The sequence below is a fragment of the Anabrus simplex genome, chromosome 2, assembly GCF_040414725.1.
Source record: "Anabrus simplex isolate iqAnaSimp1 chromosome 2, ASM4041472v1, whole genome shotgun sequence".
Lineage (NCBI taxonomy): Eukaryota > Metazoa > Arthropoda > Insecta > Orthoptera > Tettigoniidae > Anabrus > Anabrus simplex.
The window spans coordinates 771298063-771318421 of record NC_090266.1 but is presented as its reverse complement, the minus strand read 5'-3'; the positions used below and the strand labels follow the sequence as shown (position 1 = coordinate 771318421).

General features: G+C 42.4%; 1 protein-coding gene across 5 annotated transcripts in view; it reads right to left on the bottom strand.

Moving 5' to 3' along the window:
• The window catches only part of LOC136863103 (serine/threonine-protein kinase NIM1), a 789590-nt gene that overhangs the window by 120081 nt on the left and 649150 nt on the right, over window positions 1-20359 (bottom strand). For 4 of the 5 annotated variants that reach the window (XM_067139438.2, XM_067139441.2, XM_067139439.2 and 1 more), the window contains one exon: window positions 12619-12783. In XM_067139438.2, the coding sequence (XP_066995539.2) occupies window positions 12619-12783 (165 nt within the window). Of the gene's footprint in view, window positions 1-12618; window positions 12784-20359 lie in introns of those variants that run through there. The other variant, XM_067139442.2, reaches the window with a different exon arrangement.

Genomic DNA, 20359 nt, shown 5'->3' with positions numbered 1-20359 from the left:
CTTACTGACTTCCTCATCTGCGGACACTGTTCACATATGTGCACCTGCAATTTGGTATATGTCTTCCCTTCTGTGCACACAGTCCACATATGTTGATCTGCGACTTGGACCAAACATGGAGTCTTTGTGGTGGTCCATACATGTGGACCCCCTCATATGTGGACACCGTCCACATACGTGGATCTGCAGGGTGGTCCACACATGTGGACATCCTGATCTCTAGACGAAGTTCACAAATTTCGTTCTGCAGTGTGGTCCACACATGTCGACCTCCTCATCTCCTGACACAGTCCATATATGTGGAACTTCAGCGTGGTCCGCTCATTCGGATTACTTCATCTGTGGACGCGGTCCACATATATGGATTTGTGGGGTGGTCCACACGGGTGGACACCCCTTACCAATTGCATCCACGTATGTTTACTGTCTTTAGGTCCGTAAATGTGCACGCATCTAGGTCCATCCTCATATATGGACCATCCCATGTCCCTATCTGTGCTATTAGGTCCATCCCCACATGTAGACCATTCATACGTCCAAAACGAAGAGTGGCAAATTGTCCTCTGAAAGTACATTTTCATATACTTACCTGATTCTGACAACATTCTTGGGACTTACAGCTGAAACACAAATACGTTTATTTTGTACAACCCCCGCATTCAACCTGATGTGAAAATGACAAACTATTCTCAGAGCTACTGACAGTACAGTTCGAACCTATCGTCCCCTAAATGCAACCTGACAGGACCACAGACTAAAATGCACAGCATGTTTGGTATTATTTTCTATGAAAATTGCTAGACTGGTTTGTAATGAAAAGCTCTCTGTTATGAGAAGTAACGGATCTCAGTTAAGAGTGGTGAATAATGAATCATGCCTGTTCATATGCTCTACATATATCTTTCAGAACTGGGTAGGTAAACGAACATACAACAACAGGAGCTGAATGGTAAATGAAGTAGCGTACTCGATCGGAAAGTGTATTCTTCTTGAGATAGGAAAGAAGCGTTTTTGATCGGTACAACTTCAGCACGTACGTGATCTTAATTCATTTTCAATCCCAGCCAGTGGCGTATGCTGGGATCAAGACACGGGGTACCACAAGACTTAGGTTACCCCTTTCGATGGTTGGTTTAGTGAACGTCAAGCCTGAAGCGTTTTGAGCTGCAGACAATAGCCAACGGAGAAACCTGCTGTGCTTCACAAGCTACTGCCCTGACCTCTGCTACAGTCAATAATCAACACCTGATCAGTGGAGATGGTAGCCGAAGGTTTAGCAAATTGAAGTCCGGCTTTGTGGCTAAATGGATAGAATGCTTGCCTTTGGTCCGATGGCCCCGGTTCAATTTTCAGAATGAACCCCCTCACACTGTTAATTCCCATGGCTTGGGGGCTGGGTGTTTAGGACGTCTTCGCCACTTATTTTATCCTCATTAGGTCATTTTTTTTGCTAGGGGCTTTACGTCGCACCGACACAGGTAGGTCTTATGGCGACGATGGGATAGGAAAGGCCTAGGAGTTGGAAGGAAGCGGCCGTGGCCTTAATTAAGGTACAGCCCCAGCATTTGCATGGTGTGAAAATGGGAAACCACGGAAAACCATCTTCAGGGCTGCTGATAGTGGGATTCGAACCTACTATCTCCCGGATGCAAGCTCACAGCCGCGCGCCTCTACGCGCATGGCCAACTCGCCCGGTCATTAGGTCATCACCAAGCTTACAAAGATGCCATGCACCATTATTATTATTATTATTATTATTATTATTATTATTAAATAAAAAATTGAATATTACAGCGATCGTGCCCATCGTTCACTGGTTAATTAGCTTCCTTGGGAGATCAATGGCGGTGTCCAACCCATGATCACGAGTTCGATTCCAACCAACAAAAGAGAACACTAACCTGAAAGATTGCATTTCATTTTAGCAGGTCTACCTATAAAAAGAAAACTATATTACTCCTATAACAGCAGGCATTGCAGTGGCTTCCTGCAAGGATACGGGAGTGAACTACCAGCACTCTGTTATTTATATAACGTCAGAAGTATGAGGTGAGGAAGTACATACGATGAGTAACGCATGGTTGATAGCAGTGGCTGTCTGACGGACCGAAGCCTAGCACATCTATCCCCCGCCGGTCCCCGCGCCTAATCAGGCATACAGCAGCATGACGCGTGAGGTGAGTCGAGGGGAGAGGGACGAGAGTCTGGGCTGCAATATCAGTCTCCGATGCCTTGCTCTCAGAAATACGTGCGACGTTTTTTCTCATTGCTTCCAAGTTTTGTAAATGGAACAATGTGTCAGATGCTTACATTATAATATGCTTTAGATTTCAATCGTTCACAAGTGAGGTTTGGGCTTCAGTGATATCCTTGGTAGCCCTCAGTATACGCCACTGATCCCAGCGTTTGTCTAATGTAAAAATGAGAGTCGCCGATGGAATCAACGGAGAAGATGATAGATAGTAGGCAGAGGTATTAAAAGACAGCAGAATTACCTGTTGAAATGGCGTATGGCTTTTAGTGCCTGGAGTGTCCGAGGACATGTTCGGCTCGCCAAGTGCAGGTCTTTTTATTTGACTCCCGTAGGCGACCTGCGCGTCGGGATGAGGATGAAATGATGATGAAGACGACACATACACCCAGCCCCCGTGTCAGCGAAATTAACCAATGATGGTTAAAATTCCCGACTCTGCCGGGAATCGAATCCGGGACCCCTGTGACCAAAGGCCAGCACGCTAACCATTTAGCCATGGAACCGGACAATTACCTGTTGAAAACGCTTTACGCGTACAAAAAATAAATACCTTCTTAAATATCAGAGTATCTGAACTTTGCTCTAAAAATACCCTCAAATTCACCGGAATGTTACGGTTCTATGAACGTGACTTGTGCCGTAGATTCATGTACGAATAAGTCTGCCATCTCAATAGCTGCTATGCAAAACATCAACTTCTCCTTCGCTTAACGTGAATACAATTTGGCCTAAAACAGTAGTGTTTCTGATATCACAGATTTTGTTCTGGTGTTTCAGTTCAAGAAGTGTCCGGCTCCATGGCTAAATGGTTAGGGTGCTGGCCTTTGGTCACAGGGGCACCGGGTTCGATTCCCGGCAGGGTCGGGAATTTTAACCATAATTGGTTAATTTCGCTGGCACGCTGGGTGTATGTATCTTCTTCATCACCATTTCATCCTCATCACGATGCACAGGTCGCCTACGGGAGTCAAGTCAAAAGACTTACATCTGGCGAGCCGAACATTTCCTCGGACACTCCCGGCACTAAAAGCCATACGCCATTTCAATTTTCAGTTCAAGATGTGTCCGCCTCTGTAGCGTAACGGTGCACGATTAGCTGACGTCCGAGCTTCTCGGCACTGCCAGATATTTAAGAAATGGCAGGAGGACTGATATGTGGTTAAAATAGTACATGCGGCTCACCTCCATCGCGCGTGTGGGCCACCATGAGAGAGGGCACGAGTCACTTAAAGTACCCCAGCTACCAGACCGAGTCTCGTTTAGTCACTTGTTCATGTATGGCTCGCTATCGTTATCGCTGCGTTATCGTAACTTGCCAATTAACCACCTGTGAATATCTAAGGTATATACAAGGGTTTACAAACTGCTGGCATTAAAGGATGACCAAGCGCCTGTGTCCATGTGACACAACACTACAACAGCAATAAGGCGGATTCTCCCTCCCTAGTTACATGTAAACGTTTACACATTTATTTTTCTTTAATGGAATTAAACCTAACAGCATATCGTATTATGCTCCGGATTTTTTCTTTATATGTTGAACTTTGCTTTCTTTCTTTCTTCGTTGTCTTGCTGAGTGGCTTAGACGGTTGAGGCGTTGGCCTTCTGACCCGAACTTGGCAGGTTCGATCCCGGCTCAGCCCAGTGGTATTTGAAGGTGCTCAAATACGTCAGCCTCGTGTCATTAGATTTACTGGCACGTAAAGGAACTCATGCGGGACTAAATTCCGGCCCCTCGGCGTCTCCGAAAACAGTAAAAGTAGTTAGTGGGACGTAAAGAAAATATTATTATTATTATTATTATTATTATTATTATTATTTTCTGCATTAAATGTTTGCCAAATGTGTTATTTAACTGAATTATCCTTGACTTAATAACATAATAGTGTATTTCTTTTTTAATTTATTATCGTATAATTTACGTGGTCAAGTGCAAGAGAGGGCCACGAGCCTTAACTTAGCCACTGCCAAAGTATAAATAAATAAATAAATAAATAAATAAATAAATAAATAAATAAATAAATAAATAAATAAATAAATAAATAAATAAATAAGAGAAAACGCTATCACTTATCCGCGCGCCACTGTCTGCGGCAGGCACCACGGCGCGGCGTTTGGCATGGCGGCCGCTAACTGATTTAGTTGCTAATGCATGTACCTCGTATTACGCACGGCAAGTTTTTATTATTAACTTTCGTGAATCTGTGAATATCCATGTGACATTACGTTCATTGAAAATAATGCTTCAGAATTCCACACAGAATAAAACCTAGGCAATCCCAAGGTCATTGCGTATTGTTTATGCATTTTGAACGGCTGAATGTATTGCAACCGCCAGCTCACCACTCAAAAATACCTCTATATTTTTCAGTAATAATGGTGATGGTTAAATTTTACCTTTACGACCCTCTTCAAAAAGGATAGTTTTGGCAATATGCCGCTCGCGTTGACAACGCTAGGTATGGCGCTTTGGCAACATAATTAAAACCTACACCCTGTTTCCCAGTCATTGACTGGGTCAGGGATGAAATGAATGAATCATATATAGGCTACTAGTACGATGGGGTCGCCACTCCCAAAGTGATTTTATGATTGACTGATAGATGCTATGAAATGAGAATGTTGTTGGAATAAAAGATGGCAGAGAAAACCGGAGTACCCGGAGAAAATTCTGTCCCACCTCCGCTTTGTCCTGCACAAATCTCACATGGAGTGACCGAGATTTGAGCCACGGTACCCAGCGGTGAGGGGCCGACGCGCTGCCGTCTGAGCCACGGAGGCTTGGCGCTTTGGCGACATAATGGTTAGGTATTTCGTGTAGTTTGCTCTTTCGTTAGCACGGCATTTTAACGAGTTTCTGTATACGTTTACATTCTTATGAAGGAGATATGCCTTGTTGTTTTGTACGCCGTGTTACAAGAAGAGACATTTCTTTATACCACCCAAAGAGTCATGTTTTTGAAGTGGAAGAATGCTATTCCCCAGAAGGACAAAAATCGCACTGCAATGTTCTGTGTGTGATGTTCATTTTCATTGCAAGTGCCGTACATTTCATTAAAGTTGATAAATTTGTGATTAACGGCAAAGAGATGAAACTTCTGCGACTGAGATGGCTGTCTTAGATCATGAGGATGAGGAAAAGGATAACATGTATTGACTAGCTTCTGGTAAGGATGAATCCACAATAACAGTGCGTATACATACAATTATCTTATCTACACAGTGGGAGTAGAAGTGATACTGAAGCAGAAGTCCGTGCAGTGAGTAAATAACTCCGGACTTTTCGTCAACACTTTCTCCGGATTTGATCTTTAAAGGTAATTTAGACTTAAAACATCCGGGTAAGCCCATTAAAACTCTAGGTCATCATTTTGGAAAAATGGTTTCCCACGGGATACTAACTGCTTGCGCTTGTCGGCCCGTCAATGCTCGTTGCGGGATAATAAGATCCAAGTAGTAAACATCGAACAGTAACTATTGAACTCGTCCTAGCAGTGGCCGGTGGACTGGCAACAATAGGTAGGCTGCATGTCGGTTTGTGCCGTTTACCTGGGCGACCGTACGATTGCAGTGCTTCACAGCAAGTTACGAGGTTCATTCACACCCACAGTGAATGTGTTTCAAAAGTAGAGTTACTTCACAAGTAATACTTGAAATACTAGCTGAAAGTTTACTATTTTACTATGCAATGAGTAAAAACATAAAAATTTGAGTGTTTCAATTTTATCATTTTTAAAAAGCCGAAAAAATGAAAGAGAAGATCAAATATGTCGAAATTCTGCAGTTAAGGCTGGTTCTATAGCGTTGACATGATTACTACTAAAAAGGAGAAAGGATCTGCAGATAATGAAATAAGGAAAATTCCTCCTAGTACGTCAGTGGAAATAGCTAATATTTTCACCATCTCAAATGATGTTGAAATTGCCGCATGAAAACAGGTAGGCGAAATTAAGCAGGGAGTGTGTTTGCTAGTAAATAACTTTTCAATTAGCGCTAAGTCGTGTCAGTGATGAGCAAAAAGTTGCTATAAAATTAATAAAGTTACTCAAGTGTACTTTTGAAAAACTGATATATTAAATAATTATTATAAATTCAAAACTAACTGCACACTTGAACAAAACATGGAAATACGTTATTGCTAGCGGTGGCTTGCATGACTTAGTGCATCTTCAATGTTTACATTAATGTAATATACGATAGAAACTCTCTAAATTATTTGAAGAATTTCTTTCATATTATTGATGTATGAAAATGTTTAATACTGAATATTGTAATTGCTGTGTGTTTGACAGACTGGAAAGCTTTTATTGCATTTAACTAAGTCGACACTGAAAAATATGGCTTCATTCTTAACAAATTAATATTGAATGATTACTGCAATTTTGATAGTCATACAACATTAAGCCAAAAAAGGATTTTAAGCTGTTTCCCCTCTTTCGGCACGAAGTAATTATGCTTAGGTGCACATATTAGCTATTTTGGAGTTTTTGGAATTATTATTATTATTATTATTATTATTATTATTATTATTATTATTATTATTATTATTATTATTATTATTATTATTATTGAGGATTCCCTAAGTGGGGGGGGGGGGGAGTAAATTGTTTTCGTTTGAACGTACCATACCACGAAGCAGAGAAGAGAAAGAAAGAGTTTACAATGTGTAGTAAAGCGAGAAGATAGAACCGTATTAAGAGGCTACATATTCCCTTCAGGAAATTAGAGTTTCACAGTTCCATATATTTTCATGAGTATTAAAGCATAATAAAGCATAATAATAAGTTTTGGTTCGTACGTATCCCCGTTTTATACCTGTTCGTATTATTCTTTGTTATTATTTCAATTACTTATTATTATTATTATTATTATTATTATTATTATTATTATTATTATTATTATTATTATTATAATATATAATTCGCTGGGGCCATCAAGGACCACGTTAAGTCTTGTCGCATTTGACACTGAACTTGGCCTTCTTTAGAGCCCAAATTTCCCTCACTCTTTGTGAGTGGGCCTGCTTACGCTCCTCTGTCCAAGGGGCACCGTGTCTTCTCTTCGGTTGCTCGTCTCGGTTTAGCCCGTTCGTCAATATTTTCTTGCGGAAGAGATCTCTGTTAAGGGCGTCTTCAGCTGAGATTTGTAGCATTTGCAGGTCTTCTTTTGGTATTTCTAAACCAGGGAATTGTGGTTTTGGGGTTTGAATAAAAAAAGTGAAAGATTTATTTAGTCAACTTTCTTCCGTAAAATCGTGCCCGTCTTTTTCTGATTGTGTCGGTAATTTTCTCTATTTTGCTGTAGACTTCCTTGTTGGATCTCTTTTGATGGATTCCATTTCTGTACTTTGATCCCAAGATTCCTCTCACAATTTTGCGTTCTCTTTTCTCCAGTTCTTCAAGGAGTCCTTTGTTGGCATTTAGAGACAGGGTTTCGGCTGCATATAGAACTACTGGCTTCAGAACTGTTTCATAGTGCCGTATCTTGGTGTTTTGGGAAAGGCATTTTTTGTTGTAGATTTTGCGGGATGTTTGGTAGGCTATCTCCAGTTTGCGTACTCTCTCCTTAAGTGCTTCTTTGTCCAGTCCATTTTTCATGATGATCTCACCCAGGTATTTGAATTTGTCTACTCGGGTGATGTCCCCGTATTTTTTATGGAGTTTTGGTGAAGCCTCTTTGATGTTAGTCATTACTTCTGTTTTCTCAAACGATATCTGCAAACCAGTTTGTTCGGCAATTTCCTTTAAAATTTCAACTTGAGCTCTAGCGGTTTCTATGTCGTTTGAGAGAACAGCAATATCATCGGCAAATGCTAAGCAGTCTGTTGCGATCCCCTTGGATTTGGTTCCTATTCTCAACGGACTGTAGTTGGTTTCCTGTAATCTCACCCGCCAGGTTCTGATGATCTTTTCAAGAACACAGTTGAAGAGTATCGGGGATAGCCCATCACCTTGTCGGACTCCTGTTTTGATGTCAAAGGAATGCGAGAGACATCCGTGGAACTTCACCTTGGATTTTGTATCGGTCAGGGTGGCTCTAATTAATGCCAGCAGTTTCAAATCAACTCCAAATTATTTAAGATGTTTAGCAGGACTTCCCCGTCAATGGAGTCGTACGCTTTCTTAAAGTCCACAAAGACAGACACATACTGCTTGGACCTTAGTGTACAATATCTGATGATCGTTTTGAGATTTTGGATCTGTTCAGCTGTTGAGCGACCTTTTCTGAACCCTCCTTGGTATTCACCTATTTGATGTTCGACTTGTGCTTCCAAACGCTCCAGGATGGCAAGTGCAAGAATTTTGTAAGTCACGGGTAGCAAAGATATTCCTCTGTAGTTGTTGATGTTCTTCATGCTGCCTTTTTTGTGTAATGGATGGATCAAAGCTATTTTCCAATCTTCGGGTAGGGTCTCCTTGTTCCAAATTTCTTCTATTTGCTTTTGCAAGATATCAAGTGATTCCTCTGGAGCATATTTCCATAGTTCTGCTACTACTGAGTCTTCCCCCGGCGCTTTGTTATTTTTGAGACGGGCAATGTGGCGCTTGATTTCATCTCTGTCGGGTGGTCTGGAATCTGGGTACCTGAGTAAGGGTTCCTTGGTCTCAATGACGCTTTGCGGTTTAGAACAATTAAGTAAATTCTTGAAGTAATCTGCCAGAATGCTGCAATTTTCTTCATTTGACGTCGCCAGTGTGCCGTCCTTTCGCTCAAAGCATAGAGATGGTGGTTTATAGGCAGTGAGTTTGCGTTTGAAGGCTCTGTAGTACTCTCTGCTTTCATTCTTCCTAAAGTTCTGTTCTATCTTTTCAATGAGAGATTTTTCGTATTTACGTTTCTCAGTTCTGAACACCGTAGCTGCTTGGGCACGCTGGGTTTTGTAGGTTTCCCAATCATTTTCTGATGTCGTAGAGTAGTACTGTTTCCACGCATTGAATCTTTCTTGGAGGACTGATTCGCAGGTACTATTCCACCAGGCATGCTTTTTGCTTCTCTTGATTTCTGCAACGTCTTTGGCGGCCTCAACAAGGAGACTTTTGGCGTTGTTAAAGTCACAGTCATTTGGTGTAGCCTTCTCCTGGAACTCCTCGAACCTTTGCCGAAGTTTATCATTGTCGAAGCGTGTGATCTGTTTGGTTGTCTTCCTGGAGTTTGCGGGAATTGGTTTGAATTTGATAAGAGACATATAATGATCTGAGGCCACACTGATGCCTTTCTTTACCTTGACATTCATAATCTCAGGGCTGTTTCTCCTGGAGATTGCAACATGATCAATTTGGAACTCTCCGAGACCTTGGACGGGAGAACGCCAAGTCATTTGCTTTCTGGGTAGATGGCGAAAGTGGGTCGACATGACCTGCAGGTTGTGATTTTCGCAAATGGACACCAGTCTTTTGCCGTTGGGATTGGTTCTTTTGTGAGCAGGGTAATTTCCTATAACTTTCTTGTACTTCTGTTCACGACCTAGTTGGGCATTGAAGTCACCCAAAAGAAGCTTGACATGGTGTTTGGGGATTTTGTTTAATTTTTCATCCAGTAGGTCCCAGAAATTATCAACTTCGTCTGGATCAGACTTGTTCTTATCGTTTGTAGGAGTATGTGCGTTAACTAGGGCGTAGGTTTTGTTCGCGCATTTAATTGTGAGTATAGACAATCTGTCATTCACAGGTTCGAAATTTGCAACCGATTTAAGGATCTTGGTTCTAACAGCAAACGCGGTTCCAAGCATCACAGCTCCATTGAGGATTCCTCTTTGCGCTTTGCTCTTGAAAAATCGGTAGCCTTCGGATTAAAAAATCTCTTCATCTGGGTACCTTGTTTCCTGTAGGGCCACTATGGATATCTGATTTTCGTGAAGAGCTTTGGTGAGGGTTTTCAACTTGCCAGTTTGTGTAAGTGAATTTATGTTGAAACTTGCTAGAAAGGTTTTAGATTTTGGCCTGAGTTTTTGACTCTTCGGGGTACACCGAGACGCTGCGACTCGTCTCTTGCATGATGTCGAGTCTCCCCCAGAATCCGAACGAGACTCGTGCGCCGTGGCGTTCACGACGAGGGATTTATCCGAAGATTTACCCCCTGGGGTATGTTTCTTGAAATGTTGTGGCATCATGCTTTTTGACTTGACTTTGCTTTGGACGGGTACCCATCCTTTTACAACTAGGGTTGTTAGCCCTAGAGGTTGCCTCAAGATGTTTTCTGGCTTCTGGTCATTTACCAGTCTTCGCCGTAACCCTGGCAAGGGACCAGTTTTTTTCACGGTGGTATTTTATTTCCCTACTACCCTCTGACTCTGCTGGCGGCAGAGCCAGCGAGCTTCCCCAATTCCAATGGGACGCGCCCGATGGAGGTAACCGGTAAATCCCCACACGGGTATTATTATTATTATTATTATTATTATTATTATTATTATTATTATTATTATTATTATTTTCCGGCGCATTGGCTGAAGGGTCGGCGTTGAGGCCTTCGTTCAGAGGTTCTAGGGGTCGATTCCCGGCTCGGTCGGGGATTTTAATCGCGTCTGATTAATTCTTCTGGCCCGGGGACTGGTTATTTGTGTTTGACGCAACACTTTCCTCTTCATATTCAGAAACACACCACACTACCAAACACCGCAGAAACACGCAATAGTGATTACATCCCTCCACATAGGGTTGGCGTCGGGAACGGCATCCGGCCGTAAAACAGGTCCTAGTTCACATGAGTGACACAGTTTGAACCCACGACCTCGTAGGTGTGAGAAAAACAGTAAAATTATTATTATTATTATTATTATTATTATTATTATTATTATTATTATTATTATTATTATTATTATTATTTAATCCGTTTGCCGTCCAGGGTTGGTTTTTCCTCGGACTCAGCGAGGGATCCCACCTTTACCGTTTCAAGGAGGCGCCCCGGGCCTCCGGGGGGTAGCAACTAATCGCACTAACCACTACACAACAGAGGCGGACACACAGATTATACCCATATGCAAATTTAGTTAAGAGGATCTGAACCACCTTTGTACTTGCCTTAAGATTTACTATAACGATGTATACTCTCTGCCATATGTTTGGAACAATTTATTAAATATCTAGGAAGAGCAGAAGAACGTAAAATCATGTACAAAACGAAATAATCCAGAAATTGGTTTGTCCATTTGTTTGCTCATCACAAACTGTAAAAGTAAAATGTTAAAATATTGTTTTCAATAACACGTGAAATAATAAAGACAAAAGGATCACGTTAGAGATTTAAATTCCTACGGCTTAGTGAGTATCCTTGACTGTTAGGCATACAATTTAGCCCATCACAAATGAAATAATAATCATCGTCATCGTCATCATCATCCACTCAAGTACATTGTTCATGAGATCATTGTTTGGATATTTGACACGTAATCCAAACTTCGCCACGCACACATCGTAAAAAAGTGACTTGTATGGAGAAATTTCTACTTGTCCCGAAGGATATGTTTTGAAACTAGCACAGTTGGCGTCTATTACACATCACGTGCTGCTTTGCTCGCAGTCATAACACCGTATGGCATTGCCATTCCACCAAGGATAGATCGTCAAAATGAATGACATGCAGAATTTCTTTGAGATGATGATCATGATGATGATGATTGTTGTTTCAAGGAACTTAGCATCCTCTTCATTGGCACCTAACTAAAAGGTGAGACCTGTCAATCAAGGTAATGGGGGGATCGTCCATTCCAAATAAATACTAGTAAACCGGAGATCTGCTGTGACGACAAGCTATTTTTGTAAATAGCCACTAATTAGTGAAGTGTTGTCATTTAGTGTTAAGTGTAATTATATGTGTATGTACAGATCGGGTCATCCTAGATTAAATTATATCAATAAAACAGTCAGTGTTTTATTCGTAACAATTGTGGTGTCAGAAGTGGGATTCAAACCTATGCCTTTAGATAGCTTCGTGGTTGTATCTTGAATACATTCCGTTTTCTTCACTCTTAGCTTTCTTTTGCTTGTCAAATGTGAGGTGTATTGCAGCCTGTCGTTTTCCAGTTTGAACACTTAATTTATCCTGTAAACGTTACTTATTTTTAAAACCATGTTTTGATACATTATATTTCTTCTCCCTCTCGACACGCACTTTATGCACTTTGTATGTTGGAATATTAGATTCTGAAAAGTATAAAACTTAGTTCGCAAACTCTTTAGCCCTGCTGTGCACCGTGAGAATCTCGTTCACCCCATCACTGCGACTAATTCTATGGTCACTTTTGTTTTACTTAAAGTAGAATACCGTTATAAATCTACTAAACTTCCCTATACACAGTCAATGGAATATTACCAAAAGACGGGTGTGACCAAATACATTTTTCGATCAGTGTATATCATGTATTGTACCTTTGCACAACTGGTGAATTGCCATCTTCACCTGAGAGAAGTTGCCACTTCCAAGGTCACCTCGAAAGCGGTAGAAGCCTACGCGTTTTCCAAGATTCACGTCGGCCATCCATCTGGGATCATGATGAACAGCGTGTAGCAACTTCTGGAATGGGGTGGCATTACCTGCAAGGAAAAATAAATAAATAAATAAATAAATAAATACATAAATAAATAAATAAATAAATAAATAAATAAATAAATAAATAAATAAATAAATAAATAAATAAATAAATAAATAAATAAATAAATAAATAAATAAATACATACATTATAGACTAGTATACCTTTCAGCGTTCATTATACAAGTCTCTGTGAATTGCAATAAGTATGTGGCTCTCCACATTCCTCTATTTTGAGCTAGCTCCGTGACCACGTTTAGTTCCAAACATCTTATCTTTAAATCATTGAAATCTGAGTCTAACTATCATCGTCTTGGTGTTCCTCTGCTTCTTATATTTTCCACGTCCATACTGGTAACTGATAAAACTGAGACATTTTGGCCTGCAGTAAAGATGAAATTAAACCAAGAAAACCAAACCCCATGGCGCAACAGCCCCGAAGGGCCATGGCTTACAAAGCAACCGCTGCTCAGCCCGAAGGCCTGCAGATTATGAAGTGTCATGTGGTCAGCACGATGATTCCTCTCGGCCGTTATTCCTGGCTTTCTAGACCGCGGCGGCCATGTCACCGTCAGATAGCTCCTCAAATGTAATCACGCAAGCTGAATGGATCTAGAACCAGCTCTCAGATTCAGGTAAAAATCCCTGACCTGGCCGGGAATCGAACCCGGGGCCTCCGGCTAAGCGGCAGGCACTCTACCCCTACACCGCTGGGCCGGCTAAAGATGAAATAATCTGAGGAAATTTTCTGACACACTAATATACATTCTCAACCCAAATGGAAATATCCCTGCTATTACCTGCAGGTTTCGGCAGATGGCAGGTATTCAGCCGCGCGTGACAATGCTTACGCAACTAAATATCCGCGGGAAAGTAGCAAGTGACGCTTTGACAATTACGTGTACGTAAAATACTGGAAAAATCGGAGACTGTCACCGTTGTAAGGGTTCAAATTAAGGAATCCACTAACTAAGGACCTATGCGAAAATCCCAGAGGTATAGAAGATGATTTTATATGGTGCAATTTCGCGACATACAAGATAGCATCTCCTCTGAAGTTATAAATACACCACCCACATTGGCTACTCACTCATTCTTGCTTGGTCGCCCAAAGACTGGACATATGTTCGGCTATATAACATCAAAATGTATTTGAAAACTTGTATATTTTCAGCTAGAAAATAACTTAGATTTGCGAATCTGAACTTTCGATACCGCTAAATTACAAATTTCAAGCAGAGGATCAGAACTCTAAACGAAAACTGAAGGAGCTCATACGAATTGTGTAAAATTGACCCAGGTCTTACCTGACACTTTGATACCTGTCCTTTCCATTAGCTGCAAGCGAAGAAATGGTGTTATCTTAGGTCGGGTCACTACAACGAACAATATGTTGCCGGTAACAGTAAATTTGTTTTATAACATCAGGCGATGATCATCTGAATGCTTTGCAGGGCAGTCTTTTGTAAAGTGATTCAGTGCGTTGATGCGAATTTTTCGTGCGGAAGAGTACTTACTAGTTGCGATGTCGATGCAACTTAATATATATATACATTGTTACGAGCCAGCGCTGTGGTAACACTTTTCGGTACTTCTTGGAAGGAAATGAGTCAGCCGACCGGGGAGCTGCCAGCCGGCCTGGAGGGCATGGCTGGCATTTCCGTGTATTGTTCTCGTCAGCTGGCTTACCTGTGAGTTTCTTGGAGGTGCAACGAGAATATTCCGTCTCTGGCCACACCACGAATATTCTGGCGTACATCGCTCTATCTATAAAAAGGGAGGCTAACCGTGGACAGTCAGTTGGTGCTAGACTCGGAGTCAGTATTGGACTTCGTGGTGGAGTCAGCCTGGGCCGAGAGTGACAGAGTTTTTGGCTGTCACTAGAGTCCCACCGAGGTCTGAACGAGGAGCTGTGGTTCTTTCTTCGGAGTGTCCAATGAGTACCTGCATTGGAGACGGCGTACGGGACAGAAGACTGTGAACTACCTTGGAGTACTGTGTGTTTGTGTACTTCTGTGGACTAAGAATCGTCTTTTGTGAGTCCTGTCCTGCTGGTTAACACTGTTGAGCTGTTGCTGTTTAGGTGTTCACTACATGTGACTCTGTGGATATTTGGAATGTCTCTGGAGTCGAAGCAAGGAACAGTCGTCGAATGTTGTGTAGCCAGTAGCACTGTGTTCAGATCCAGCGGTCTACACATAGCTGCTGTACGAGGTGACTGGACTTGGAGAAGTGAAAGTAAGGATTATAGCCGTCCCCAGGTAATTCCAACCGACCGGACCTTCTGCTGTGTAAAGAAGAGGGACTTGTAAATAGATAGCAATTAGTGAGTTTGGTTACTCATGGTTGATAGAATTGTATACATATATATGTGTGTGTGTGCACATTTATTGGGTCATCCTGAAGTAATAAAAGAGACGCTGTTTTATACGTAACAATATGCACACTTGTGTAATGTAAATAAGTCAGTAAGAAAATCCAGAGGCAACCCATGGCAGGAAGCTATATTTTGGAAACCATGGTAATTATTACCATGGAGTAAGCTAACGAGGTCGCTGGCTTTGAAATGTGGCCGCTGATAACTCGACGGCAACAAACAAGGTCTGTAAGATTATTTTTTATTACGTGTGAATAGCATGTGCAAATTTGTCTCCTTAATGTGTCGCTATCAGTTTTCGTGTGTTAGTTTGTAAGGAAATGTCACAGTAAATGTTAATCCGCGCGTGGAAACTTTTGGGTCTATTTTCATGTGTAATTCAGGTTTGATTGTCTATGTTGACGTTCCGTGTTACACACGTTTCTTTAGAGTTCAGTTAACAGTGACGGCAAAATTTCTACATATTATTTGCACTAACTTAATTTATAATTAATATCATAATTAATGTAGTAATAATGACAATAAAATATTAGTAATTATCATCAGATAATTGTGACGTAAAGAAGTATACAATGTAGGTAGTAAAAACGGAATTTTTATACAGTAATCAGCGTGTGTTAGAGAGAAGTGTCTGTGTCATTTCCTTGATTTCAAGAATTATATTTTCTCGTCCGCCTCTGTGGTGTAGTGGTCAGTGTGATTAGCTGCCGCCCCCGGAGGCCCGGGTTCGATTCTCGACTCTGCCATGAAATTTGAAAAGAGGTACGAGGGCTGGAACGGGGTCCACTCAGACTCGGGAGGTCAACTGAGTAGAGGTGGGTTAGATTCCCACCTCAGCCATCCTGGAAGTGGTTTTCTGTTGTTTCCCCACTTCACCTCCAGGCAAGTGTCGGGTTAGTACCTAACTGAAGGCCATCAAGGCCGCTTCCTTCCCCCTTCCTTGTCTACCCCTTCCAATCTCCCCATCTCCCCGCAAGGCCCCCGTTCAGCAAAGCAGGTGAGGCTGCCTGGGCGAAGTACTAGTCATACTCCCCAGTTGTATCCCTCGACCCAGAGTCTGAAGCTCCAGGACACTGCCCTTGAGGCCGTAGAGGTGGGATCCCTCGCTGAGTCCGAGGGAAACACCAACCCTGGAGGGTAAACAGATTAATAATAAGAAGAAGATATATATTTTCTCACTGAAAATTTTGTGTTTGAAAATTAGCTTGGGTAATATGAAATCACTCAGTTGATCTCCCGAGGCTGAGTGGACCTCATTCCAGCCCACGTACCACTTTCAAATTTCGCGGCAGAGCCGGGAATCGAACCCGGACCTCCGCCCCCCCCCCTCCGGTTGGCAGCTAATCACACTAACCATACACCACCGAGGCGTACAATGTTCTGTCATCTAAGGTGCAATATTGTGTGAATATTGTCAAGGCATTCCCGCTCTTCATAATGTATGTGTTGTGGGTCAGAATATCTCCTAAATATTATCACATAGCGGTTTTGTCCCGGCAACGACGATATGTTGTATGCTGACAATGATGCCTATATTGTTGATGATAACGATGATTCTGTTTCTGAAGCATCTGAAACCGAAGACTCTGTTGAAGAAATTGATGGTGATGAGAACAGTGTAATCGTTAATATGCCGCTACAATATGATACTGAAAGACCGATCTACACATCTAAGAGTGGGATGACTTGGAAAGTGACTTGCAAGAGGAACAGCAGACGACAAACCCAGGATATATTGAGAAGTAGAAGCGGCCTTACAATTTCATCCCGAAATTTGACTTCGATTCCTTAAGCATTAATGTTGTGCCTTGACTCCGACATAATGCAAGGTCTTGTGAATTACTTCTTCTTATTATTAATCTGCTTACCCTCGAGGGTTGCCTTCTCCCTCCGACTCAGCGAGGGATCCCACCTCTACGGCCTCACGGGCAGTGTCCTGGAGCGCCAGACTCTGGGTCGGGGGATACAACTGGGGAGGATGACCAGTACCTCGCCCAGGCGGCCTCACCTGCTCTGCTGAACAGGGGTCTTGTGGAGGGATGGGAAGATTGGAAAGGACAGGCAAGGAAGAGGGAAGGAAGCGGCTGTGGCCTTAGGCTAAGTTAGATACCATCCCGGTATTTGCCTTGAAGAGAAGTAGGAAACTATGGAAAACCACTTCGAGGATGGCTGAGATGAGAAACGAACCCACCTCTACTTAGTTGACCTCCCGAGGCTGAGTGGACCCCGTTCCATCCCTCATACAACCTTTCAAATTTCGTGGCACAGCCGGGAATCGAACCCGGACCTCCGGAGGTGGCAGCTAATCACACTAACAACTACACCACAGAGACGGACCTTGTCAATTACAAAAAAAAAAGCTAAGTATTTTTATCAGTCTCTAAATTCGTCTGATATTTGTATAAAATATTTATCGATTCCCACTCACGCCATTTGTAGGTGTACTTTTGGCCATGGGGCGAAACGAGAATCTCTGTCCATGTTATGGAGTGCAGATCCAATGTTTGAAAGAAAAAGTAATTCCAACATCATTTTCAAGAAAGCGTTTTGATCAACTACTCAAGTTTGTCAGATTTAGATATTCGTGGAGAGCGAGAAAAAGGTGACAACTTGTGTGCTTTTACAGAAGTATTTACAGCATTTTCATGTCTAACTCATTGGCTAGATGGACAGCGTTGAGGCCTTCGATTCAGAGGGTCCCGTGTTCGATTCCCGGCCGGATCGGGGATTTTAATCACATCTGATTAATTCTTCTGTCTCGGGGACTGGGTGTTTGTGTTTGTCCCAACACTTTCCCCTTCATATTCAAACAACACTCTACACCAGCATCCACCACAGAAACACGCAATAGTGATCACATCCCTCGATATAGGGTTGGCGTCAGGAAGGGCATCCGGCCGTAAAACAGGACCAAATCCACTTGTGTGACACAGTTCCAACCTGCGATCCCACAGGTGTGGGAAAAGCGGAAGAAGATACATTTACAGCATTTTCTTCACAGTGTCAAAGTCATTACTACTCTGGTTTTCATTTAAGAGCCGATGAACAACTACAGTACTTGGTTTCCGCGGGAGATGCCCATTCCGCGTCTGTATGAAATCAAAACCCGCAAAGTATGGAATAAGAATCTGAATGCTGTGTGCTCAAAAGAACAGAATACTGAGAATCTGCAAGCTTATACAGGAGAAGAAGGGACAAAAGGAGAAAAGAATGAAGGTTGCCGAGCTGTGTTAGACCCTACAAAAACATTGAAATATGGTCATAGATTCACAACAGACAATTATTTTCACCAATGCTCCCCTGGCTCAGGAGTCGTTGAAACGTGGACGCACACTAACAGGAACCCTAAGAACACATAAAACAGAAATTCCAGCAGAAATTCAGCCTGTCCCACTCCACTAAAAAAACAGCAGTTATCGTTATAATTTCTCGGCATTATGACGATGGCTGTCTTCTTTTTCTTCTTAATCTGTTTACCCTCCAGGGCTGGTTTTCCCTCGGACTCAGCGAGGGATCCCACCTCTAACGCCTCAAGGGCAGTGTCCTGGAGCGTGAGACATTGGGTCGGGGAATACACCTACGAAGGAGGATCACTACCTCTCCCAGGCAGCCTCACCTGCTATGCTGAACAGGGGCCTTGGTGGGGATGGGAAGTTTGGAAGGGATAGACAAGGAAGAGGAAAGGAAACGGCCGTGGCCTTAAGTTAGATACCATCCTGGCATTTGCCTGGAGGAGAAGTGGGAAACCACGGAAAACCACTTCGAGGATGACTGAGGTGGGAATCGAATCCACCTCTACTCAGTTGACCTCCCGAGGCTGAGTGGACCCCGTTCTAGCTCTCGTACCACTTTTTCAAATTTCGTGGCAGAGCCGGGAATCGAACCCGGGCCTCCAGGGGTGGCAGCTAATCAGACTAACCACTACACCACAGAGGCGGACGACGATGGCTGTGTTGATGAAGAAAATGGACAAGCCAGTTATTATACACCAATACAATTGTACTAAAGGACCAGTAGAAATAATGGACAAAATGTGAATGAATATTCGTGCAACAGGTGGTTTTTCTTGTTATTGACGAACATGACATACAATGCTGGAGTTACTGCATCTTTGGTTCGGAAAACTAAAAATCCTAATTGGTACGTTAAGTCACGGGACAGATAACATATGGTATTAATTTCGTGTGGCTATTTCTAGCCGGGAGCAGCAGCCCTTGTAAGATAGACCCTCCGATGAGGGTAGGCAGCATCTACCATGTGTATGTAACTGCGTGTTATTGCTATGGAGGATAGTGTTATGTGCAGTGTGTGAGTTGCAGGGATGTTGGGGACAGCACAAACCCCCAGTCCCCGAGCCAAGAAAATTAACTATTTAAGGTTAAAATCTCCGATCCGGCCGGGAATCGGACCCGGGGCTGTCTGAACTGTAGAGCACTGCGCTGGCCATTCAGCCAAGGAGCCGGACACGGGACAGATGAAGAAAATTGACTCTGATGATGATGATGCTTATTGTTTAAAGGGTCCTAACATCTAGGTCATCGGCCCAAAATTTATTCTATAGTTGGGAAAACAGCTCATAAAAACGGTACGTGAACGACAGACTAAGGAAAGCAAACGGTGTACCATCACGATCTCTGGTCACAGTGAAGGAACTGAGAACATGTTGAGAAAAGTATGGAGCTGTCAGCTTGCATTCGGGAGATAGTGGGTTCAAACCCCATGTCGGCAGCCCCGAGGATGGTTTTCCATGGTTTCCCATTTTCACACAAGGCAAATTCCAGGGCTGTACCTTAATTAAGGCCGTGGCCACTTCCTTCCCACTCCTAGCCCTTTCGTATCCTATAATCACCGAAAGACCTATCTCTGTTTTGTGTGACGTAAGAAAAGAAGGAAACGGAGCATCAAGTTCTAACAATGGACGGTGAAAACTAAATGTAAAGGACAGGAAATTCAAAATGAAATAACATGTAAGTCTTGTTCAGGGGAACATAACTGCCGAAGTGACTGTAAATGTGTTCATTCTGTCGGTATTAAATTGATAAGATTTTAATTTATGGGAGAGGATATGAAAAAATATACAATATTCTGTTTGTGTACATTTGTACCCAACTTGGTAATCCACGTTTGTTCTTCAGATTGGTATATGAAAGGTTAATAGACTTGTCATAAATTTTTGCTTTCAATGGGGATATGACTTTAGCCC